We start from the raw sequence: 25,215 nt of genomic DNA on the forward strand, positions 1-25,215 counted from the left end.
GGCGGGAGGGAACTGTGACATGATCACTGCGTTCTGTGGCCAGCGACAGTGACCGGGGTGGAAGCGGACAGAACTGATTCAGACTGACTGACTGGTGGACACACACTGAACTGCTGTCTTACGCGATTCCTGGCCACAGCCAAGAAGGTACCGTACAGTATTACGCCATCTGTATCAGGGTTCCACTGAGAAATCTGCTGCTGCTGGCCTCATATTAATGTAATGACTCCTGTCTTAGAACAACCTGTTCAAATTTTGGCCATCACATTCAGCCAAGAAACTGGTTTTATTAATGCTATTTGTTATTTTAAATTTATTACACTGGAATATGTTAGTGAATGTATTTTTGGGGGCACCAGCATATATATTTTAATGTGGTATTGTGCCTTTACATTCTTGCAAATTAGCCAGCACACACAAATAATCAGCGGACAAATCCTTGTTCAGTACTGAACAAAACTGGTATAAACAGATGTTGTGAAGACTGGTATTTAGGATTTAAGATTATTTTCATCTGCAGATACTGTTTTATGGAAATGCCATGCATGTTGGAAACATGTACTGTAAACGTATATATATATGTTGCATATAAAGATACAATTTACCTCACTAGCAAGCTCTAGCCAGTGAATGAAGGTTTATTTACTGCACAGTCCTGTTACTGGATTGCCACATCCTGGTGCGAGCTCTTCAGTAAATGAACGCGAGCCGTGCAACCACACAGTGTTTTCAGCAGTGTTTGGTTTGTCCTCATCCGACTCACTGAGGCCTTTAGTGCCGTTAGGAAACTCCTTACGCAAAGAGAGGGACCAAATGCAGACAAAGGCTGTTGCACGGATGTGTCATTAATCAAACCACTCAAACAAATTTCACCGTAAACTTGGGGTAGGATTGTTTTTAGACATACTATGTGTAGTTGGCCACAGGCAACTTTCAATAGAAGACTGCAGACAGGTTTAGGAATGTCTAAATCTCTAAAAGTCACACAGTGGTGGATCGTTCATCACATGGACCAGAAATACGGATTTCCTGTATGGCCAGTGGTCATACGGGGAGATGACCCACTACCAGAGGAGCCAGCTACACAGCCACCAAATAAGGATATCAACTAGAGATGACACTATAACATGACATCATATGACATTATAAGGCATCTTCAAAATATTTGTTACAATTTCAATGTGCAAAAAAAAAAAAAAAACATTTTACTCTCTACTCACTCAGTAACTGAACTTCATGAGGTGAGGGGAGGTGAATCTTACAGTGTACAGGTTGCTACAGGGAATGAGGAAGTGTGTGTATCAAATCCGGTGCTTACTTAATTCCCGGCCAAAAAGAAGGTACTGTACTGTGTTAGGTCTCTGTGAAACTGGCTGAATCTGACTGTATTTATTTGTTGTCAGTTTTTTTACAGCTGCCAACAACTTACTATTTAATTGTCATGCATTCCAAGGGGGCTTAAGAGAATACGCTTCTACACGCCTCCATATGTGTTCACAGCATTGGAAATTCAATGCCAAGCAGTATTTGTTTTTTATTTCAACGTTCCAAATGAGTGAGGTGAGGTAAGGTGAGTCTTATGATGCAAGAGATGTTATGGTAAATGAGGACATATGTGTACCAGATCAGGTGTTTCCCAGCATGCACTAGCACGCCCTTTGACATTTGCATTAAAATCACTGGGAAAATTTATTTTAACCTCAATTAATTCAGCCTGCTTCCAGTTCTGTGCTGGTTAAACTGCCATAGTTCATTGTGCCAAATCTGCAAAGTACTATATCTACTCAGTTTACTCTACTTTACTTTGGTTACAATCATTCTAAGGCTATGATCTGAACGGAATATCGATTTTCTCAGTGGACTGTATGTTGGGACATCCAATGGGAAAATAGCAGGAACTGTCTCTCTGGTGGGGAGAGTAATCAGATGTGCCAGCGTTAGTCACCCAAAAGCACATGGTGCTGTCTGGTTTGAGCTGGCTGTGCCGTTGGTCCTGAAGGGTCGATGAAGGGCTGGAACCGGGGCCACGCTCCTGGTATTTTGTCACATGAAACCCTCCCCTCTGCTGCCTCCTCTTACTCCCTCCCTCTATCTCAAATTCAAATTCAAATGCACCTCATTGGCATGACTGCTCAGAACACAATAATGCCAAAGCAATTAACACAAAATACACGTAGGACATCTCTCTCTCTCTCTCTTTGCCTCTCTGCTTCTATCATAAAGAAGCACTGACACCTTCTAGGGGCTTGAAAGAAACTGCCTGGCCAGCTCATAATTTGAAACATTGACTTTGTTGTACAATAAAGTGGCTGCTCCTCGATCATGGGGGCAGCAGTGTGGCATAGTGGTAAGCAGGGCTTATAACTGAAGGGTTGCTGGTTCCATTCCTTGAGCGCTACTGTTGTACCCTTGGGCGAGGTACTTAACCCACAACTGCCTCAATAAATATCCAGCTGTAAATGGATAACATTTTAAGTCTTTCCGGAGAGTCCACTAAATGACAGCAACGTACTGTCTGCACCCCTGTTGGTTAGATATAAGGTCACAGAGGAGATCAGTTCTGTGACATTCCATACTGTCTCTGCCAAAAGCATGAGACAGTCCAAAAGAGTGTCCCACAGGGCAGAGGAGAGGAACAGTGCTACACTGGAACATGTCAGCAGATATTTGCTGGCATGGAGAATATACGAGGGAGGATACCAGGCAGGGACACCCTGTCGTTCCAGTTTGTGTCAGTTGAGTCGTACCCGCGGCGTATTATCATGCCATGCAACAAGCCGGCTGCGTTGGTGTTACACTACATTCCATTTCATTTGGTGTTAATTAATTACATTGCCGAAGGACACAGCTGCACCCACAATAAGATTAGCCTGGCTTTCATGTGTAGTGAAGCGCATTAATACAGTGTAAAGGAAAAGAAAATGCTTTGTGAGGGCAGGGGGGATAGGTACTTGAGTCTTATGAAACATCTCGGCGTGATCTCTAGGGTGGTGGCCTGCAGATAGTGGCCATGCAGCTGCGGCCTCCTGCGATGATAACAGTGTCACACTTCGCTCACTCGTAAATCAAGATTTGTATTTTTACACTAGCCTCTTTAGCGCCATCAAAGCGTTTCACATGCTAGGCCCCCCATTTTGTACTCCCTGTGCGGGCTGCTCTCTTATGTTTTCTCAGACTCCTCCTCCCTTCGCTCCTGCTTTCTTTCAATCCACACTCCCTGGTTGCCTCTTACAGGACAAACATTGTTCAGTCCTGCCATAATAATGGCAAAGTGCACATTCTAGATGGGCCACATTGTTTTCAACAGGGAAGTAGTCTGTAGATGACTTTTTTGATACCGTTGTTTAATCACGTGGCATCACTTCTTTGCTTAACAGACACCATGCCTCACATCTTGCCTATTGTGTGTTTATATAGCTGCGTGTTTGCTGAAGCAGGTAAGGCTACAGGGATTCTACTCTTGGGGTAGAATATCAGTGCCCCACCCAGAATTTAAAGTGTACCCTGCTCCTTGCCATTACACCTCACTGCTTCATATCATAGGTTCATGCAAAAACTGCTGCGGTTCACAGCATGCAGTGGAGGGATGGAGAAGCATTTTAAATAGCATTTTCACTACCACCCAAAGTAATTTCTTATGTCCTAAACTGTTTTACTTTAATTAACGGTTTAATGCACTTGCTTGTACCTTGCCTGGCCAAGTATTGAAACTTGGTCATGCAGCACTTCTAATATTGTGACTCTGTGCATGGCATTCTTTTGTGTTGTGCTCTGCCTCACTTGTAAGTTTGATAAAAGCATCTGCCAAATGAATAAGTGTAAATGTAAATCTAAAAAGAAAAACAACATTCCAAGAATTATGGGGTAATTTTGGAAAGGGGGGTTTGGGCAGTTTTTGAAACACTGTATAATAACAAGTAATATGGCTATGGATGTAGCTGACATAACAGGGCTAAAGCCTAACCCTCCAGTGGAAGTCTGTTGTGAAGATGTACACTGGGAAAATGTGCAGACAAAAGTGGGTGGTGTGAGTCATTGCATGACCAGGGGTTTTAGGGCAAGGGAGGGGGGTGCTTGTGTAAGTGTGGTGGAGTCGTAACCCTACACCCCGGCCGCCTGGAGGAAACGGAGCACACAGCGTGCTGTCTCACGAAGGCTAGGCCGGAGCTTGGCTCCAGTAAAAATAGCCCGTCACACACTTGTACCTTTCCCAAACTTCCACAGCAGGGACGTCAGCTCCCTCGCTAAAGCGTTATGCCTTTACATGCTAAATCTCTGCCACCAAACAGCACTCAGAGGACTAACTGAGTTCTAGAACCTGCAGCTATGATTCTACAGTCTTTGTTCTGTTCTGTCTTGTGCTTTCTACGGATTTTAACAGATTTCATGTTGCTTCCCTTGTTTGTGGTCATGATATGGCATAGTCTGCTGAGATACCACAGTGAAGATGGCTGGTCTTCATTTTGTTTGCAGTGGTCATGTTAACGCTGTAGTGAGAGTGTACACAACTGAATGCCAGGTGAATACATAAAAGTCTCTTAAGGTAGCAGTGCTGGATATGTACATGTCTCAGACTCAGAGCTGGAGATTTCTGTTCCAATACAATTGCCTATTTCTTACTACCAACTGAACACAACTCTTGGTCCAGTCCCTTGTGCTCTCCAACCTGGATTATTGCCTTTCCCTTCTCACTGGCATCCCTGCAAGTGCCATCAGGGCTCTAACTGATTTAGAACACAACGGATTGGCTGATCTATAACCAACCAAAATACTGTCGTGCTCCCTGGATCTGACATGAGTGAGAACCAAGGTGGCTAAGTTTGGATTTAATCGTAACCTATTTTAACCCGTGCTATAAAGTAAAAGTAAAGTAAACCATTATACTATTCGGATCTTGAGGTGATAAAAGCACAGATCAGGGCTTCTACAATAGTAAAGGGCAGATAGACCCTCAGGTAAGCAATGTCACAGAGGTAGAAGAATGGCACCTTGATCACTGGGGGCAGTGCCAGATGGGCGGAGTCTCTGAGATTCCGCATAGGAGACATACAGGCTATAACCAAACTAAAATGGCTGATTCTGTGAATAAGGGAAAACTGATAATACTTTGGATCTACTTCAATTTTACTGGATTGGATGAATATCTCCACATTCACAGTTTCATTCTCTTGTTGACAATAGGGTCTCTATGCCTCCACAAGTTCCTATAATTACCCAAGATTGTATAACAGCTACAACCAGGTTTGACCAGTTTCTGCACCCAACCATGGAGACAGCCAGCTGTTGGCTAATACTAACTCAAGGGTGAGGGGAATATAGAGTAGGATAAGTAACACATCATAATCCAACTGTGAAGAAAGAAAATAAGGAAAACATGAAAAATCAAGTATGAGAGGCAGGACTTTTACAAGGTCTGCCCCAAGAAATGCACAGATTTATATCTACCATATATTATTGGTGCAGTTCAACATGAATGACCAAAATGTACAGGCTCAACCACTCGTAACTGGTTCACACAGTGACATTCATAAGATGTGCCCTTTTTGGTCTCGGCTCACTTTAAGAGCTGGAGGTCGTGACCTTTGGGAACTCTGGAACTTCAATGACCGCCCCGAGGTACCTCTGACACAGAATGCAATGCAGACAAACTGGGCAACATAACTTCTCTGATTATACTCCCATCCCAGGTTTACAACATAGTTTGATTGATGTTAGCAGTGAATCCAATCACTCATTCAAAGTGTATAATTTTTTAATAGTTGCATTATCACAAAGTATTCGGCAAGGTGATTTTTTTTCCTTTCCAGAGGGAATAAAAAAATAAACAAACAAAAGAGAGAAACAGTAGAACAGAAAACAAACTGTACAACAGAAATAAATGAAAGCTTGTAAATGAACACTTCCACCAGTTTGCTGAATGAATCCAGGGACTCTTAGATGGAGTTATGGTGTTCAGTAGCCAATGGCAAGCTTCGGTTGGGGGCTTCCCATTTGACGGTGGCCAATGGAGGGGCCCTCCCATCCAATGACAGCTTGGGCTTCCCATCCCAGGACACAGGTGGGGCCACATTATTCTCAAATATACTCACCATTTTTGTAGCAAAGTCAATATTTCAAGTTACTTCCCTGGAAGTTATAAAGTTATAAAGACAATGTTTCTTTAATACAGTGGAATGGGCAGAGGAGGGGGTAGTTCTGCTTTTAAAAGTGAATTAGTCACAGAGGCAAATCTTATTGTCTTTCTCCCTTTGACATCCTTTTGGACATACAATAGACCTGGAACTCCTGTTGTGGCCCTGTCTGAGGACTTTGAGGCAGCATTATTTGAGCTGAGGGAGAGAACTCAACACTGGTGTAGGATTACATGACAAAAACTGGCCTGTGAGGAATGGGGTCCCACTTGTTCTGGTTCCCCGGGGTTTCCACCTTATTACTCTGTTAAAGGGAGATTTTTCTTGCTGCTGCTGCCCTTGTCTTGTCTTGTCTATGTGAGGGCTCTTAGATAACCCCTGATTTAGCTTTCAGTCTTGTTTAACCATAGATGATTGTATCAATCCCGTTAAGTGTTGCGATAGAGTTCCCAAGTTTGTCCTGCAATAAGCAGTCTCGATCACGGACGATTCGATAGCCCGCTCACAATTGTTTTTTTCCTTCCTTATTGTAAAAGAGCTCTGTGACAAATTCTTTGTAAAGGCATGCTTTATCAAATAAAATTGTGAGTGCGTGTTTCTGGGGAAGGGACAGAACCTGAGTGAATGCAGTTGCATAGAGAGGTGGCTGTGTACGATGAAGCACAAGAGAACGGGGCTAATCTCTCAGCGACAGAGAAAGCGCGCTGCCGGCTTGCATGGGTAGTGCTGTGCAGCCGGCGTCCTGATATGACTCACGTGGGGAGGGAACAAACCAGCTTCTAAATGCAAACAGTGACAGGGTGATCACTGGGGCTGACTTTTCACAAAACAACCCATCTGCACCCCACCTCTCTCTTTCCCCAACAATTCCTACAGAACTGATTTATAATCCAGGTCCCGGATCAGAATATAGCACCATGCCAACAAAGTTCAGGACTATCTTGTGGTTGTGTTGCATGGAGTACAGTATGTGCAGCAGATCTGTGTCAGCAAGCTTGTATTATTTTTGCAGTTTCCCCGTGGCAGAAGGGAAAAAACAACTTGTCTCAATGACACTGGCCGGAGAAAATGGTTCACGACGTCCTGACGCCAAATAGGACCGTGAAACTGAGGCTGATATTACCGTAACGTTAAATAACAAATCGATGCCGTAAAGTAACTAATGAAAGACTGATCTGATTATCGTTTCTCAGTTTTCACCAAGATATTTCGCACTTTCGCTAGTGACAACGTAGTAATAAAGTTGAACACTTGCCAGCAGCGCTTTTTAAAGTAGTAAAACTGGGCTTCACTCCCTTTTGCAAACGTAATTGGCTAAAGGCAGTTTAGCAGGTCTATGTAAATATAGCATTCATTTATACGTCTGACATTACTAAACCGAACTGAACAGTTAAGCAAATTACCTAACTGAACAGTTATGAAGTTAACGTTGTAGACAAGCGCAGAAATGGTATATATGGCGATTACGTACACTTTTAAGATCTGTTTGTGCCATACGGTTGGGCAAAGTGCCCTATATATCATTCCGAGAATAATTCAACTCCGCCTCTCATTTCCTCGAAACAGCCTCGGAAGATGCCCGCAAACTTCACTTTTTCGTGGCTAATATCCAAAGGGGAGGCACGGGAGCCGCGCTTGTTTTGGGATCCTACCTTACATTTTGTCTTTCAATATGCAATCCCCTCCCAATTCTACAGAGACGGGGTGTCCGGAAGAGAAACTACAGGGAAGAGCCAGTTACACAGCGGACGAGAGGAGGCAGGTTTACAACAGCTATATTCATCTGACAGCGCGGCTCCCGGTTTTCTCCAGGCTCCGAAGAAGCGACCTATAAACCGTTTTTGGGTACGTAGCTGGGGAAGAGAGAGTTAACACAGTGAGGTCTGATGAACATCAGTTGCATTATTTGACGTTTGTCCCAACACTGTCAATTTGTTACGAAAAGTAGGTGGGTAGGTAACCACTAAATTGAGCGAATCTTTCCTGTAAGAGCTTTGCTATTCAGTGCCATTAGCTAAGTCGCACTTGCTGTGACATAGTACTTGCTCTGCATAGTAAGTTAGCCAGCGAGCTACTCCAAGACGTAGTTAACTTTATTTATTATTTTTTTGTGTACTTGACTGTTACAGATCGGGACATGAAACCGGTTTGACTTGGCGCCCCAACTTATAAAGAACAGTTTTAAGGTCCACAGGTTGCAAGTTGCAAGTTTTCTGCAAGTTAAGGGTAGTTTACCCTAATCAGTGTATCACCGCTATTCATGGGCTAGCTAAACGTGTTGTTCGTGTGGTGCTCATTCAGTTTCTTACTTGCCCTCTCATCTCTCCAATAGACCTTTTGTGGCTACGTTTTGATAAGCTGCGGATCCTTGCAACGGACAAACAATGGAAAACGGTGTGATATCTCACCGGGGCAAGGTGCTGACCACGGACACCATGAACCCCAACGTGAAGAAGGTTGAATACGCGGTGAGGGGCCCCATCGTGCAGCGTGCGGTGCAGATCGAGAAGGAGCTCAAAGCGGTAAGTGTGAGTGAGTTCACGGTGTGAAATGTTTTCATTGCAGTGTGCAAAAACCTGTTGGCGTCCAGCTGTTGGAGTTGACAGTGTTCGTTTACGTAATTAATATATCTGTTCAGCCATGTTCCTGTAGTCTTCACGATCAAATAGTCTGCATAGGTCAATTTTTGTAAATCCGTTTCGCCAGTGTCTAGTAAGACTTGAAGACGTATCGGAAGCGAACCACTGATGCTCACTTCTGAAACGCTTGTTGAGTTGACTTGCATTCCGAACGTGGTGCAGGTAGTCCTAAGAAACGTGCAGACATTCCGACAATGATCTGTATACGATTAGCTCACACAATGAAAAGATACAATAGAGAGTATCTCCCTCTGTTAAACATTGTCCAGTACAGGAATGAGGGTTACAGTGTTATCGAACGGCAGATTAATAAAGGACACTAGAGTGTTCCGGTGTAGTTCAATCCCAGTTGAGGAATTGCTGCTGTACTCTAGAACATGATACGCAATCCGAATTACTCCAGTAAGCATTCAGCCATGCAAACCTCTTTCCTACACCCACTGGTCTTAGTAAATCAAAGACACACCTGCAGCTTTCAGATTTTGGGAGGTGGTGTGATGTAGGAGTGTTTAAATCATTCAAAATGCAATTCAAACTCGATGTGTTTTAGACTAAAACTGGCAGCCAGATTCAGTGTACAGCAGGTAGGTTCTGCATGTTATTTTCTGTAGTAAAAATGAGTATGAGTAGTAATTGATAGTGTATCCACAGAATGGCCCTTTGGGTCTATGGTACCCCCAAATACAGATCCCAACATAATTCCAACCATAAACCCTCATATATTTTTAACAAAAAACAAAACCAAAAACTGAAATAGCCCACAAGCTGGTGCTTAGAGCTGCCATCAACACCTAAAACTCAGGGTTTTTATAGGTGGGCAGCAGTGTGACGTAGTGGTAAGGAGAAAGGTTCATAACCAAAAGGTTGCCGGTTTGATTCCCTGCTGGGGCATTTCTATACTCTCGGGCCAGGTACTTAACCCAGAATTGCCTCTTTAAATATCCTGCTGTATAAATGGATAACAAGTAAAAATAACCTATGTAAGTTGCTGTTGATAAGAGCAGCTGCTAAATGACAAAATTGTAATGTAATGCATCCATTTGTGCTTTGTGTTGTGTGCGAATGGGAGGTCATAGAACGCTCAATTAAGATTACACTGTTGATCAAATGAACCGCGTTTTATTAAAAAATTCCTGTGAAGTCATTGCGTGCCAGTGCTTTTATTGGGACATGCAAGATTAGCAGTCCCTGGGGTGTTTCTGGGTATGTCATACAGAAGATTGATGTGTGATAGATAGCGTGGTACCACATTCTCACTGATTTCACACTCAGGCCCATATCATACGTACTGATTGACAAACTGGAGCCTCAAGCCAGACCAGACCTCTTTACATTACTGGCATTTAGCAGACACTCCAGAGCAACTTACATTGATTACTTTTTTTTTTTAACAATGTTATCCATTTATACAGCTGGATATTTGCTGAGGCAATTGTGGGTTAAGTACCTAGCCCAAGGGTAGAGCAGCAGTGTCCCAGCGAGGAATCAATCCGACAACCTTTCAGTTACGAGTCCTGCTCCTTAATTACTACACTACACTACACTAATTCTTAGCCAGGGTGTAAGCACCGTACTAGGAATAATCAGCAATGAATCACACTATAGTAGAACCTAGATGTAGAAAAGAAATTATATGCAAATATTGCAGGGGAGCTCTCTAAGTTAAAATAGCAGATATCTGTCTAAGATTTCTAGTTTGCTTTGGGGAGAGGGAGGGAGCATTTGTGAAAGCTGGTTTTCAGAGCATCATAAAGACGTTCTCTGCCTGGTGACATTCTTCAGCATTTGGCTGGTCTGCATTTCTGGAATTGCGCTTGCTCAGGTGGACAGCATTGAAACCCAGGTGTGAAAAATGCCTGGCCCCCGATATCTCTCTGCTCTGGGGTCTTGGCCTCCATCATACTGGCGGGGCGGAGAGAATCTGTGGTTCACCACCCGTCCTCAGTCGACCTGGAGTCCCCTCTCCCTCGGTCCTGAAAAACATCCCAAAGGACAAGTCCCAAGACTCCTGCAAGGAAAACACAGATCTGCTGAATTCACCCGAACCTTTAGCTAATTAGCCCATCCTGCAGGGCCTTTTCATGTCGACAGAGCCATCCCTTTTGTTCTTTGTCTGAACTTGTCAGGGAAGCACCGTCTGTCGAATCTCTCCCCTGCTTTGTTTGTTGACCCACCCGTGTGTCTTTAGTCCCGGAGACAGGGGGCAGAGGAGATGCTGCAGGGGGCTGAGGGGCGGGACAGGAGCAGAGTGGATCACGCGGGCTCGCTTCCCTCCGATGGCGCTGTGGCCGTAATCCACCAGCGCCAGGAAGAGGGACGAGCAAGCCGGTCTACCGGGGCCTCTTGTGACTTTTAGCATCTCCTCACTGTCTTGCCAGGGGCGCCATGCCAGCCTTACACAACCGTGCCGCCACACATACTTCTCTGGAAGAGGCACCCGCATACCTCAAGGCCAGCGTTGTGTTGAGAAAAGCTTAATTCGGCGGTGTCAGACCGACTGACTGACGCCCAGTGATAAAAGTGGCGATTTTACCAGTGAACCGTGCAGCCGGTCAGCCGAGTTCCAGTCAGATTAGTGCTAGTGTCTTTGCCCAGATCCTGATAAACCAGAGCGCGTATGTGAATTTGCCTTCTTTGCTGACCATGAGCCCAAAGCCTTTCTGCAAGTGACTGTGCACAGTGACTGTGTTAGAGTGTCACTATCTCTGTGGTCAAACATTTGGTCATGTTGTCACCCAAGCTGATGGGAAGTGGTGTGACAGACCTTCCTCCACACATGGGGAAGAGGTGGAGGAGGGGGCTTTGTTTGGGTTTCTGATGAAACCCTCCTCTCCCCTCCAGGAATTCTGCACAGAAATCCCAAAAGCGACTTGAAACAGAACCTTCAGTGGGCGAGACCAGCTAAAAGCTGGACTGCATTGAACAAAGCAGCAAGCAGCACAAAACCTGCAGTGATGGCTGAATGAGGCTTCACGAACCCTGAAATGGGTAGAGCTGCCATGCATTGTCAATGACTGACATGAGTCAATCCTGTCTCTGTAGTGAATCATATGAGTCAAATTGAGTCACCGATGAGACGCAGCAGCTTCACCCATCCAGCCTCACTTGACAAAGGAGTTAAGGTAGAGTTTCCCTGTGATGGAAGTGGATGGTCATAGGGCAGTCATTGTGAGCACTAGTCAACAGGAACAAGATAATATCAAATAAGCAAACACCTCTTGACAGGAACAGTGGAGCAGGGTCAGTTGGTGGAAGGCTCAGGTGAAGTGGAACGGGGTGGGATTGGGGGGTGGGGGGACATTAGTGTCACTGGAGTAGATGGGGGGAGTGGTTGCCACATACTTTCCTGGCAGTCCCCCAGTCAGAAACCCTTTGGAGGAGAGTACTCCACTGAACAGCCCACCGCTGCTGAACGAACCCTCTGTTGGCCTCAAAATAAAATGTAATTGTGTCAATTAGTGCTGGGGAGTGTTCTTGCCTGTTTGGAGCCTTGGCACCCTTCCTGTGCTTTATTGCTGATAATTGAGGTAAAAAAAAAGAGAAAAAAGAAAAAAGCACGAATCTGGAGGTCCAGAGAATACGCTAAAGCGGGTTGAAAGAGTTGCCATGGTGACCCCTCGCCTGTAGCCTTGCAGTAAACAGCAGCAGTCAGTGCGCTGACCAGCAATTTTAGCATGCTGTGCCACTTGAGCTAGCTGCCTACATTAAACATACCTAGAAATCCTGAGTGTAAGTGGTCCTCCTGGAGTGATGTCCCTCTTGTCTTGGTGGAACTGGATTTGTCACTGATTAGTGTGACACATTAATCAGTAGCCAATGCAGGTTCGTTTAGGCAAGAGGGACACCACTCTGGGAAGATGGCTGCATACCTTTTCTGTGTGGTCTGTCCCTTATGTGGCCTTTTTATGTGCCTTTGCTTTTTGAGTTGCTCTGGATAACAGCGTTTGCTTGCCAGATGGCTTAACGTACCTGTGAGACAGCAGTGTAGCATAGTGGTAAGGAGCAGGGCTCATACCCGAAAGGTTGCTGGTTTGATTCCCTGCTGAGGCACTGCTGCTTAGCCCTTGAGAAGGTACCTAACCCACAATTGCCTCAGTAAATATCCAGCTGAATAAATAGATAACGTAATAATTGTTACTTATGTAAGTCGCTCTGGATAAAACAACATAAATGTAAAGTAAATGCTCAGTGGCAGTGGTAGGGAGGCGCAGCCAGGAGGGAGAGTCTCTGGGGCTCTGCTCTGTGACCGCAGTGCCTTTGGTTGCTGTCATGCTTTTGGCTGTGCCCGAGTGCCTCTGTCCGAGCCTGGCGCTGAAAGGGGGTTCGGTCACGGGGCACACTGGCGGTCAGCTTTCCTTGGCAGAACAGCAGGGCCTTTGTGGCAGCAGGGAACAGGGGACAAAAAGAGAGGACAAACCCGTGAGACGGAACCAGACGTCACACATACTTTGAGAGGCACCGAGAGGCATGTAGGCATGCACACATACATACACAGATACATAATTATAGACACAAGCATGAACCCATACATGGACACAATGATGTGCACCCATATGCAGATACATACACAGACATGCAGCCCTACACACATACATACATAGACATGCATGCATGCACATATGCACACAAAGACACACATACGGCATACAGAGACACACACTGACATGCAAAAATATGAACACACATATGCACAGACATTACATTATATTACATCACATTGTTGTCATTTTGCACACACATGCATTCACTTACATACGCACTGCTGTACACATGAAGGCATATACAGGCATGACCATGCATACACACATGCGCGCGCACACACACACACACACACACAACGAAACAAATGCATAAACACATCCACAAACCCAAATAACCAGACGCAAACACACATATGCTTGAACAAGCATTCTGACGATCCAGTCAACAGACACAAACAGACTCATTGCAACAAGGAAACTGAGTAGGCAGATTCTTAGGAGGGGAGCTCCTAAAGATAGCTGATAATGACCTAATGGGCAAAAACACTTTATTTAAGCAACTCTTTGGCGTGGGAGTTTGGTGTTGGTCCAAGCCCCAGACGCCGTGTGACACGGGACCTGTGCAAAACTGTGTCAGAGAGGAATATTCCATTTCAGGGTGTTTTCAGGTTGTCTGTACAGTGATCAGGAAACAAAAAAAGCACTGCTAACAAATAACAAATAGCTAACAGGAAGAGTCATTGAGCACAAAAGTGCCTTGGTGTTATATTCGTGGGATAATGGCCAAATCACCAGGCAGACTTGCTGTGGTAAGCCTTTACTGAGGTCATATGCGGTCATGCAGGTGTGTCTTACTTTAAGGAGCAGACAAAGGCAAGGAGTGTTTATCCAGAACAGATGTATGATTACATTACTTAATAGAATTAGGACATCAAGAGGCCTTCCAGTCATTGATTAATTACCAGGCGCAGACTGCCCTTTTCCACCTTCTACACACACTAAAGAGTTTAGGCCTATTTGTATATTTTTGTTTGTGAAATCAAAGGTTTTACAATACATTATTGCGATTTAGCTGATGCTCTTATCCAGAGTGACTTACACAGGTTACTATTTTACATGTTATCCGTTCATACAGCTGGATATTTACTGAGGCAATTCGGGGTACAGCAGTGTCCCAGCGGGGAGTTAAACCAGCAACCTTTTGTTTACAAGCCCTGCTCTTTACCACTATGCTACACTGCTGCCCCAGTTTTTATTTAAATTGGTGTGTTTTTGGCTCCACAGAACTTTACATAAGGGAAGTGTGCTAAAACATTCATGATCTTACATCATTATCATCTCTCTCAGAGACAGGGATGTTAAAGGGGAGGGATTATGATGCGAGAGGGTAACCGTCATTGGCCACAGGTAAATTCTTTCACATCATTACATCATATCATTTAGTAGACGCTCTAATCCAGAGCAACTTACATCAGTTACAATTTTACATTTCTATGGCTGGATATTTACTGAGGCAATTCTGGGTGAAGTACCATGCCCAAGGGTGCAGAAGCAGTGGCTCAGTGGAGAATCAAACCAGTACCACCTGTTCTACGCAGCCGCCCCATCCCTCTCCTCTGCCAATGAGAGGAGAGGGAGGCGGTGATGATGTCACCTGGGGGGCGGTACAGCTGTCATGCTGTTGATTTAATTAATCAGCAACAAAAGCACATATCAAACACAGACTTTGTGGCAACAGACCTCTCTTAACTTAATTAAAGGGGTAAATAGACCTAGAAACCACCAGACCTAGTAGCCAGCAGACATTTTGCCCCACCCATGAAGGACAATCAGTTTTGGAAGATACAGTATAAACCCTTGAGCCTCATGTTTTTACAGTGAAAGTCACTTTTGTACACCACACCACCCCACCTAGACACACACCCTTTTTATCTTCATGATTAGATTCCTCTATGTTACGCAGTTTCCCACAGTAAACTGTACGTTTGTATAGATATAGGTTTTTGTATTTTGCTCCTCTGTCTACTAGACTCTTCTGTCTTCAGGCAGCAGTGTCGCATAGTGGTAAGGAGCAGGGCTTCTAACCAAAAGGTTGCCCATTCAATTCCTTGCTGGGACACTGCTGTTGTCCCCTTGGCAGGGTACTTAACCCAGAATTACCTCAGTAAAATATCCAGCTAAATAAATGTATAAAATTGAAACCTATTTAAGTCTCTTGGGATAACAGCATCTGCTAAATGACATTAATGTAATGTAATGTCTACTAATATTGTGCAAGACCAGCATATAAATAAGATGATGTAATGCAATGCAAGTGTTAATGGTCTGGTTTTTTTTGGAGGGGGTTGCATTTGGGGTAGAGTAGAATAGTTTGTAAAATCCTTTTACAGTGGGCACAGTGCAACCTGGACAGACCTGCTGCTGGTCTTGGGTTTGCTACGTCCCCTTTTCTGCCCAGCCTGTCATCCCTCATGGCTTTCCTGCTCATTTGGGCAGGGCTCGGGGCTCCGTGCATCCAGGCGCAACCTCTCCCCAAATCTCCCTTCGAGCCCCCTTATCTCCCTTTCAGCGTAGCTTGTAATCCACCCCTGTCCCCCATGCCCCCTCCTTTTCCACCCCTCTGTCACCCCCCCCACCGCACGATCTGCCCTCTCAGTGCCAGGCTGCTGTCTCTGTGCCACTAATGAAAGAGAGAGAGAGAGAGGGGAGAGCGGGAGAGAGGGGAGAGCGAGAGGGAGAAGGAGAACAAGGGGGCTATAGAGAGAGGAGGAGTGCACAGAGATGGAGAAAGATTGAATGAGAGCAAGAGAGGGAGAGGGAGGGAGAGGGAGAGGGACAGAGAGAGAGAGAAGAAGGAAGAGAAACAGGGAAAGAGAGGGAGGAAGAGAGAGAGGTAGAGAGTGAGAGTGCAGTATGGAGTCACTTCTCTGTTTGTAAAGAACTTGAAAACCAATTCCTCACCAGCTACATGCATGAAACAGAGTCTCAATTAAAAACACTGGGTCCTTGGATGGCATGAAGGAATGGGGTAGAGACGGTCTGGCAGTTTGCCACCTGTTGCTCTCTCCCTGGCTGTACCAGAGAGGTTCCGAAAAGCCCCCTCTTTTGTGGCGCAGTGGTTCATGAGTGAATTCCCAGAACCGAGCCGCACAGAATGTGGAATGCAAACAGGGAGTTTTGAAAAGCGTGTTCCAGGGCAAGCTTTGTACCTTTGTACCTTTTTTTTCTGTTTGTAATAAAAAGGCCTGTCTCATACTGCTTAAACAGACTTAGGTCCTGCTGGGGAGAGGGGGTGGTGCCTCAAAGGGGGTGGCGCCCTGGTTCTCTCATTATCATTGGTTAAAATTAGAGGATGGCCCTGCTCCCAACTAATGGGAAGGGAGCAGGAAGGGTCCCTGTGGAACGGTGGTTTTACTGGAAGGCCAAAACAGAAGATTGCCTTGTTGTTTGCCACATTGGGGGAATGAACTGCCACCTCTCACATTCCCCACAGGTTAGCTGCTATAATGGTTGCGTGCACCCCAGCCTTCCTGCTGCTGCAAGCTCTTGTCAGCTCATTGCCAGCTATGGCTGGACTGCAGCACAAGCTCCTGAGTCTTCCCAGTCATTCAGTGTATGAGTCCAGTAATACAGGCTCTCAGTCTGACTGATTGATTCTGTCAGCTGTCTGGTACAGAGGGGAAATTCTGAAATGATGGAATGAGGACATAAAATAATAGAATAAAATTAAGAAATGACTTACAAATTTATGTTCAGTACAATCAAGCTGCAGGTGTCAGAAGCTAGCCTTGGCTAAGAAATCAATTTTGTACATATTATGTTACTGCATATTAATACTGCATATTATATTCACTTTTGTCATAACCGTTGTTCTGACCTACTGAACAAAAACTGGAAAAACCACATCCTCAGATATGATACCAGAAAAAGGGAATATTTTTCTCCTTTCTGATATTTGAAACTTAATAAACTGTTAAAATTTTAATTAAAATGCACGCTTAAAACAGTCCTTTCATCTATTTAAATTACATTTTTTGGGGGGGGGGTATTGAGGCAAGCAGTGGGAGGGTCAGACTTTGGGAGAAGAGCCAGGCTGGCACTTGTGTGTGTTGGTAGAGAAGGATTTCTTCATCCGTGAACACAGTGGAAGGGTATTACAGTTGACAGTGACCCCACTGATGCAGCCTGTTTGCCTTCCTGATGAGGTGAGAAGAGTACGCTCCTCTCCAGTGTCTGACAGAACACAACAGTGGTGAAAGTTCAAAAACAGAGTTGTGTGTGTTGGGGGCTTCCCAGCAGAACCTGGGTGCCCTCACAGAAGAGGCGGTGATGGCTGCTCATCTCCTTTCGGGATAGAACCACTTTTGATCCTCTGTGGGGTTAAACTCCTGTGTCTCTATTCTAGCACACTCCAGTCTGCTTGGACCCTTTCAGCTGAAATATACAATGCGTGTGAAATCAGCACTTAGATGACTTCCCCCTGAAATAAGGAATGGGCCGTTCTAGTTGGGTTGCCGTAGCCCTTCCTGCAAAGCTGTCCAAGGATCACATCTCAGGATAAAATGGTGGACGCTGATAACGCTAAAATAAAATGTTTGTCTTCCTCCCTCTGTCCTCCCTCTCCTGCTGCAGGGAATGAAGAAGCCCTTCTCCGAGGTTATCAAGGCCAACATCGGCGATGCCCACGCCATGGGCCAGCGACCAATCACCTTCCTCAGACAGGTCAGGTGCAGGACATATAATTTCCAATTCATCTGCATCACCCTCTATTCTAATATCATGTCTGGAATTTCTTGCATTTCTGTTCTGATTGCTGTGTTGAATGTGGTACTTGTTACTGGTATCAGTTGACATTAGTCTTTGTAATGTTTAACGCTGCTTTCTCTGTTCTACATCATGTTTGATGTTATGTAATGTTATGTAATGTTATGTAATGTTATGCAATGTTATGTAATGCCACCTCTCCGTGTCAGGTCTTGGCGCTCTGCTCTTACCCGGAACTCCTGAATGACAACAAGTTTCCAGAGGATGCAAAAAACAGAGCACGCCGCATTCTCCAGTCCTGTGGAGGGGGAAGTATTGGTAAGAGGACCCTTCTTTGTGTGACACGTGTATGTGTGTGTGTGTGTGTGTGTGTGTGTGTGTGTATGTGTGTGAGAGGGAGAGAGAAAAATGTGAGTGTAATGTCTTATTTATTTATCTTCTCATCTTGTTTTGTTTCTTTCTCCCTCTCTCTCACTCTGGCTGTCTTTCTCTCTCTTTCCTTCATCTTTCTCTCTGCCCCTCTTTCTCTCTCCCTCTCTCCCCATCCTCTCCCTCTCCCTCTCTCTTTCCCTTTCTCCCTTTCTTTCTGTCCCCCTCCTGCCCTCTCCCTCTCTCTCCCTCTCTCCCTCTGTCTCCCTCCTGCCCTCTCTCTCCGATCTCCCTCTTCTCTCCTTTGTTCACTCTCTCTCCCCATCTTCCCCATCTCCTTCTTCCCCTGTCTGCCTCCCTCCTGCGCTCTCTCTCTCTCTCTCTCTCTCTCTCTCTCTCTCTCTTTCAGGGGCCTACAGTGCCAGTCAGGGTATAGAGAGCGTGCGGCAGGACGTGGCGCGCTACATTGAGCGTCGGGATGGCGGGATCCAAAGCGACCCCGACAACATCTACCTCACCACCGGCGCCAGTGACGGCATCGTGGTACGACCGTCTGTCCCACACGTCCGTCGGTCTGGCTGGGAGCCAGAGTGCGTGGCCCCGTCAGGGTGTTCTGCCTGTGTGTTTCTTTGGGACCTCATAAGCATACCTGGTCCTTATTCTGGCCCACGTTCACACTGTGATCTGATTGGCCATAGTTTGCAGCTGTTATGAGCTGTGAAGGTACTTCCCAGGAAGCAGTGTGGGGTAGTGTTTAGTGCCCTTGTCTTATGAGAAGGGTAAATTGTCTTTTGGGCACTGCTGTGTATCCTCCAGCATTTTACTTGTCCTGAACTTCTTTAGTAAGTATCCAGGTGTAAAAATGGATGATATATAACAGTATCCTGGATGACGATGTCTGATAGGCAAATGAACAGTAGTAATATCAACTTTTCCATACAGACACACACAGATGTAGAAGACACCCCCTGCTTCTGTTACTGATAACAAGTCCTTGCTTGTACCCTCATTCCTCTCCTCTTCCTGTGCTCCGCCTCTCTCCAACGAGGCGTTTGTACTGTTACGGTTTTGAAGATGATGATCTTCTTCTTGGCGAGTCCACATGCAAGCTGGGAGTGATTCTACCAAAATTCAATACATTCTGCAGCAACGTCATTGCATTCTGCAAGGTCCTGTGCATTGGTGCTCCAATGATTGTTGTTTTCTTCTTGTTTCTAAGTTACGTTTTTGTTTTTTGTTTTCTACTTTTTTTCTGAAAAGATGCTCTTTTTTAACTAATGTTATGTCAAACCAATGTCAAAAGTCCTCTCTCCTTCCCCCCCTCCTCCGCCCCCCCCCCAGACGATGCTGAAGCTGCTGGTGAGCGGGGAGGGGCGGGGCCGCACCGGGGTGATGATCTCCATCCCGCAGTACCCGCTGTACTCGGCGGCGCTGGCCGACCTGGGCGCCGTGCAGATCAGCTACTACCTGGACGAGGAGCGCTGCTGGAGCCTGGACGTGCGGGAGCTGCGGCGCGCGCTGAACGCCGCGCGAGAGCACTGCCAGCCCCGCGCCCTCTGCATCATCAACCCCGGCAACCCCACCGGTACGCCCGCCAAACCCGCCGCCCCGGCAAACGCGTCCAGAGCTGAGCGCTGTGATCAATCCCAAGGGCAGCAACTACATCCAGAGCTGATCCCTTTGACCAGTCCCCACAGAAAACGCCACATCCGTAACTAATCAGCATGCTCAATCCAGGCAGGAACAATGGATGTAACTGCACTGCAGAGTGCTGCATTCAACCACACAGCAAAGATGAAACCCTGAAATGAAATGCTGTGGATGTTCATTGACAAAATGAGCAAATCTGATATAGTATGTGCCTGTGCTCTGTGATAGGTCAGGTCCAGAGCAGGCAGTGCATTGAAGATGTGATCCGATTTGCTGCTGAAGAGCACCTCTTCCTAATGGCTGATGAGGTAATATGATGATGTCACAATGGACGGAGGAGATCTCTTCGTTCCTTCTCCTCCCCTCTCCCACCCCTGCTCTGCCTTGTCTCCATGCTTAAAGTGAGGGTTGGGGTGTGGAGTACTCACGCACACTGCTGTTGGTGTCTGTTAGACATTTCATTTATTTTTGTTTGAGCTTTAACAAAAAGTATTTGTTAGAGGGCATTTTTACAGTTGGATTCTACAGTATGTCCACTGGGTGGAGCTGTTATCTTAGTGTTACCACGTGTCATGCTTTACACAAGGAGGTAACTCTGGGGGTGCAAATTTTAAGAACACCGATTGCTTCTTAATTGCTTCTTAATTGAGAATGAATATGTAGGACAATGTTGCTTACAGCTGAGGGGCCCAAAATATAGCAGCAGGCTGGAAATAATTAAACAGCTTAATGATTAAACAACTCTGACATACACTCTCTCTCTCTCTCTCTCTCTCTCTCTCTCTCTCTCAGGTGTATCAGGACAACGTGTATGCAGAGGGCTGTGAGTTCCACTCCTTTAAGAAGGTGCTGTTTGAAATGGGACCAGAGTATTATAAAACAGTGGAGCTGGCCTCCTTCCACTCTACCTCCAAGTGCTACATGGGAGAGTGAGTCACTGACATGCACTAACACACAGCGGTCACTCACACCATAGTTTGCATAGCATACACAAACCATCACATATACATATATACACATATCATAGTTTCTGCATGCACCCACTATCATGTTTGTGCACACACATACACACATACATATGCTTGTACACACAGGCATGAGTACATACAAATACTTCAGCATACATACATGTATACACATGCTACCACACGTGCATACATGCAGCCACACACACACACACACACACACACACACACACACATACACACACACACAAAATAACAGCTCGAAATGAATTGAGTCCCACTAAACACGTACAGTATGTCCTGTTTCTCAGGTTTGACCCTGAAGGCTGTACTATGGATAGTGACTTGTTCTGTAGTGTATTGCCATTATGTCATTGGTAACACTGCTCTGTGGCTGTGCTCACCTGGCGTGCAGGTGTGGCTTCCGTGGAGGTTACATGGAGGTGATCAACCTGGACCCTGACGTGAAGGTCCAGCTCACCAAGCTGGTGTCGGTCCGGCTGTGCCCCCCTGTACCGGGTCAGGCCTTGCTGGACCTGGTGGTCAACCCCCCACAGCCCGATGAACCCTCCTACGCCACCTTCATCAAGGTCAGAACCAGTACAGGACGGTGAAGCTGCTTTAGACAAACCACTGCACTCAAAGTGGTCCGAAAGACTCATCTACCCCTGCTACATTACGTTACATCATCATTTAGCAGGTACTCTTCTTCAGAACAACATACGATTTTATCCACTTACACAGTTGTTTACGGAGACAATTGTGTAGTAAGTACTTTGCCCAAGGTTACAACAGCAGTGCCCCAGGGGGGGATTGAACCTGGGAATCTAGCCCTGCTCCTTACCACTTCACCACACTGCTGCCCACATGCTGCATGTCCATATTCCATGTGCAAAATTGGTCAGTCTCACAAGAGTTTGATTATTGCAGAAATAAATGAATCCATGAAAGTATTAAGAAATCGCTCTGGAATCACTCCGGATAAGAGCATCTTCTTGATGTCCACATGTATTGTTAAATGTACTCATCTTGCATGTTGCTCTGGATAAGAACTAAGTCTACTAAGCAACAAAATGTACATGTAAATGTAAATGTAAATGTTGAAAAGTCGTGGATGATATAAATCTGTTCATCTTACCCTGTCTCCCTCTGACCCCGCCTCCCTGCCCCCCACCCCCCAGGAGCGCACGGCCGTCCTCACTGCCCTGGCAGAGAAGGCCAAGCTGACAGAGCAGATCCTGAACACGGTCCCCGGGATCACCTGTAACCCAGTGCAGGGGGCCATGTACTCCTTCCCCCGAATCACCCTCCCGGAACGGGCCATCACAGAGGCCAAGGTCAGCTCTCCCTTTGTCACTCTTTCTGTATCCACTCTCCCACCCTCAGAAAGGCCCTTCCCTTTCTTACCCACTCATTTTATCTTTATTCCCTCTCTCTGTTTCTTCATCTTCCTGTTTGAAACCACCTTCTTAACACTACGTCCTTGTACAGGGTATTCTTCCATTTTAACATCAATCTTCCCCTCTTGTCCCCCACTCATGTCTTAGGGTCAGAATTTTCACATTTCAGTTATTTTGTTTTGTAATATTACATTTAGACCCAGCTTGTAATTAAAGGATATTCTGACCCTTTCTTTTATCAATGATACATATTGGTACTGGATGCTATGGAAGTAACTACATAGAATGATGGATGAATGTTTTTCATTTGATAATTCTGTCTTCAACTCTACCCTTTCCTTTCTCTCTCTTTCTCTCTTCTTCTGTCTCTGCCACTCATACTCTCCCTCTCCTGCACCTTCTCTCTGTCTTCCTCTTACACTCTGTCCCTCTCTCCCTCCCTCTCATCCTCATGCTCTCCCTCCTTTTCCCTTTCTCTCCCTCTCTTCCTCTCTCTCTATCTCTCCCTCTGTCTCTGTAGGAGAAGGGCCAGGCCCCGGATATGTTCTACTGTATGAAGCTGCTTGAGGAGACTGGAATCTGCCTGGTCCCAGGAAGTGGATTTGGACAGAGGGAGGGAACATTTCACTTCAGGTACACAAATCTGGCACCATCACAGGCCTGTGGTGCATAAGCGCTCTTTAAGATGCACTCTGCCATGACACTGTGTTTTGGTTTCTGTAATCTAGGTACTGTGATGCATGGTAGTGTGTGTACTTGATTTCCCCTAGTTTCTTGGCTGCCTAGTCAGGTTGCACAGTTTAACTAGTGGTTGGGCTTGAATAATGTTATGCTTACACTCATTGGTCTGGGAGTGTTGATACCCTGGTCTGACACTGTTGCTCGTTCAGCCTGAATGGATACACCTCTGTTCTTTTGTGCTGGAAGTCACTTTGGATAAGAGCATCTGCTAAATGAATGTAATGAAATGTAAATCGAGCAAGCCAATTTTTGTTGGCTTAAAAAAAATTATGAATAACCGCACATTGAGTTATAGTCAACAGTGAATTTCACATCATGCCCTCTTTCACCACATGACTAAGATGTGTGTGGATAAACATAGTCAACATTGCAGCTTTAGTAAGCGAATCAGCAGTGGGCATAGTAGTAAGGAGCAGGGCTCATAGCCGAAAGGTTGCTGGCTCGATTCTCCACTGGGGCACTGCCGTTGTACCCATGGGCAAGGTGCTTGTCCCAAAATCATCTCAGTATATATCCAGCTATATAAATGGATAAAATTGTAACCTATGTAATTCTGGCTAAGAGTATTGCTAAATGACAGTAATGTAATGTAATGTAATGAGTCATCACCACTGAATGTTGTGAAATGGCATGAAGGTTGAATTTGGCTCTCTTCCTTTCCCAGGATGACCATCCTGCCTCCCATGGACAAGCTGAAGGTCCTGCTGGCCAAGGTGAAGGAGTTCCACCAGAGTTTCACCCAGCAGTACTCCTAACCCCCTGCACTGAACCCCCCTCCCCCTATACATCCCTGCTGGAGCTGGTTCTCCCGAGAGAGAACGAGAGACAAAGAGACTGTTAGAGAGGAGAGAGAGAGTGTAAGAGAGAGTCTGTGTGCGTGAGGGAGTGTGAGAGAGATAGATACATTCGCAGCAACACACTGAATTAGATGGTCAGTTCGTCAGCTAGTGCCTCTCCATTGATCTGACTGTCACCATGTCACCGCACTTTCTCTCAAACTTTGTCCCCCCCTCCCCGTAACCTCCAGCCTTTAAGAGTGGCATTTTAGGCCCTGTCCACACGTACACGGGTATTTTTGAAAACGTAGCTTTTTCTATGTGTTTTGGCCTTTCGTCCACACGCAAATGGCGTTTTAGGTCACTGAAAAGGGAGCTTTTGCAAAACACCTTCCAGGGTGAAGATTTTCAGAAACTCCATTTTCAGTGTTGATGTGTAGACAGGAATAACAGAGTTTTTGGTTTGTAACGTCAGAGTGTGCGCCGTTATCTTTTTTGTTTACATGATTTTGTGCAATGGCGGACATAGCCAAAATACTTTTGGTTTTAACATTTCCAACAGGACTTTTTACATGTTTACACATACATGTACAGTTACATACATCCACACATACGATTCCCCCCTTCCTCGATGTGCCATTGTTGTTAGCCTACCAGAACCGTCAATAACTTTTTTTCAGGCTTCTGACTGGCCAACATGGATTTACGATTAGGGTTATATCGCCGCCTGTCGGTTTGGCATGCTCTTGACAGCACTTGACAGCGTGTTTTTGCATTTTCATGTGGATGGAGATTTTTTTAAAATGGTGCTCGTGTGGACGGAGATTTTTTTAAGAATGAAGGAGGAAAACCCCCACCGTTAAAAATACCTGTGTACGTGTGGGCATGGCCTTAGTGGTGTCCGATTGTTTGTGTGTTGTCAATTGCGTGTCTGGGTGCATGCGGATGTGGCGATAACAGTGCTATTGACGTAAGTGTTGTGTGACTGTGAGTGAAGTTCTCAGAAGGTTCCAGTGGAGTGTTCACACCCCATGTCAGAGTGAAGGCCCTTACTGCTGTGCTGTTGAGTAACGGTAATGTGCATGAACAAAGAGACTCTTTCCCCAGAATCATGCACACACACATACACGTATGTATGCACGAATGTACACACACGCACAGGCGCGCACATACAAAATTGCAATCATACACACATACGCACACATGCGTACATGAACATGCACACACACGCACACTTGCGTGCGTGCACACACACACATATGCACACCTACACACACATGCACATGCTCATATACTTTC

At 45.6% G+C, this 25,215-nt stretch overlaps 1 protein-coding gene across 1 annotated transcript; it reads left to right on the forward strand.

Moving 5' to 3' along the window:
- On the forward strand, positions 1 to 24,745 carry LOC118773271 (alanine aminotransferase 2-like). Its single transcript, XM_036522131.1, has 13 exons — positions 1 to 147; positions 7,829 to 7,976; positions 8,464 to 8,653; positions 17,884 to 17,973; positions 18,225 to 18,333; positions 18,794 to 18,927; positions 19,726 to 19,969; positions 20,263 to 20,342; positions 20,827 to 20,963; positions 21,415 to 21,589; positions 22,181 to 22,336; positions 22,920 to 23,032; positions 23,805 to 24,745. Exons 3-13 carry the CDS (start codon positions 8,516 to 8,518, stop codon positions 23,893 to 23,895), a joined length of 1,467 nt encoding a protein of 488 aa, XP_036378024.1. The 5' UTR covers positions 1 to 147; positions 7,829 to 7,976; positions 8,464 to 8,515; the 3' UTR covers positions 23,896 to 24,745.
- Positions 24,746 to 25,215: the final 470 nt, after the last annotated feature.

This window comes from Megalops cyprinoides, chromosome 2 (genome assembly GCF_013368585.1).
Source record: "Megalops cyprinoides isolate fMegCyp1 chromosome 2, fMegCyp1.pri, whole genome shotgun sequence".
In the NCBI taxonomy this organism is placed as follows: Eukaryota; Metazoa; Chordata; class Actinopteri; order Elopiformes; family Megalopidae; genus Megalops; species Megalops cyprinoides.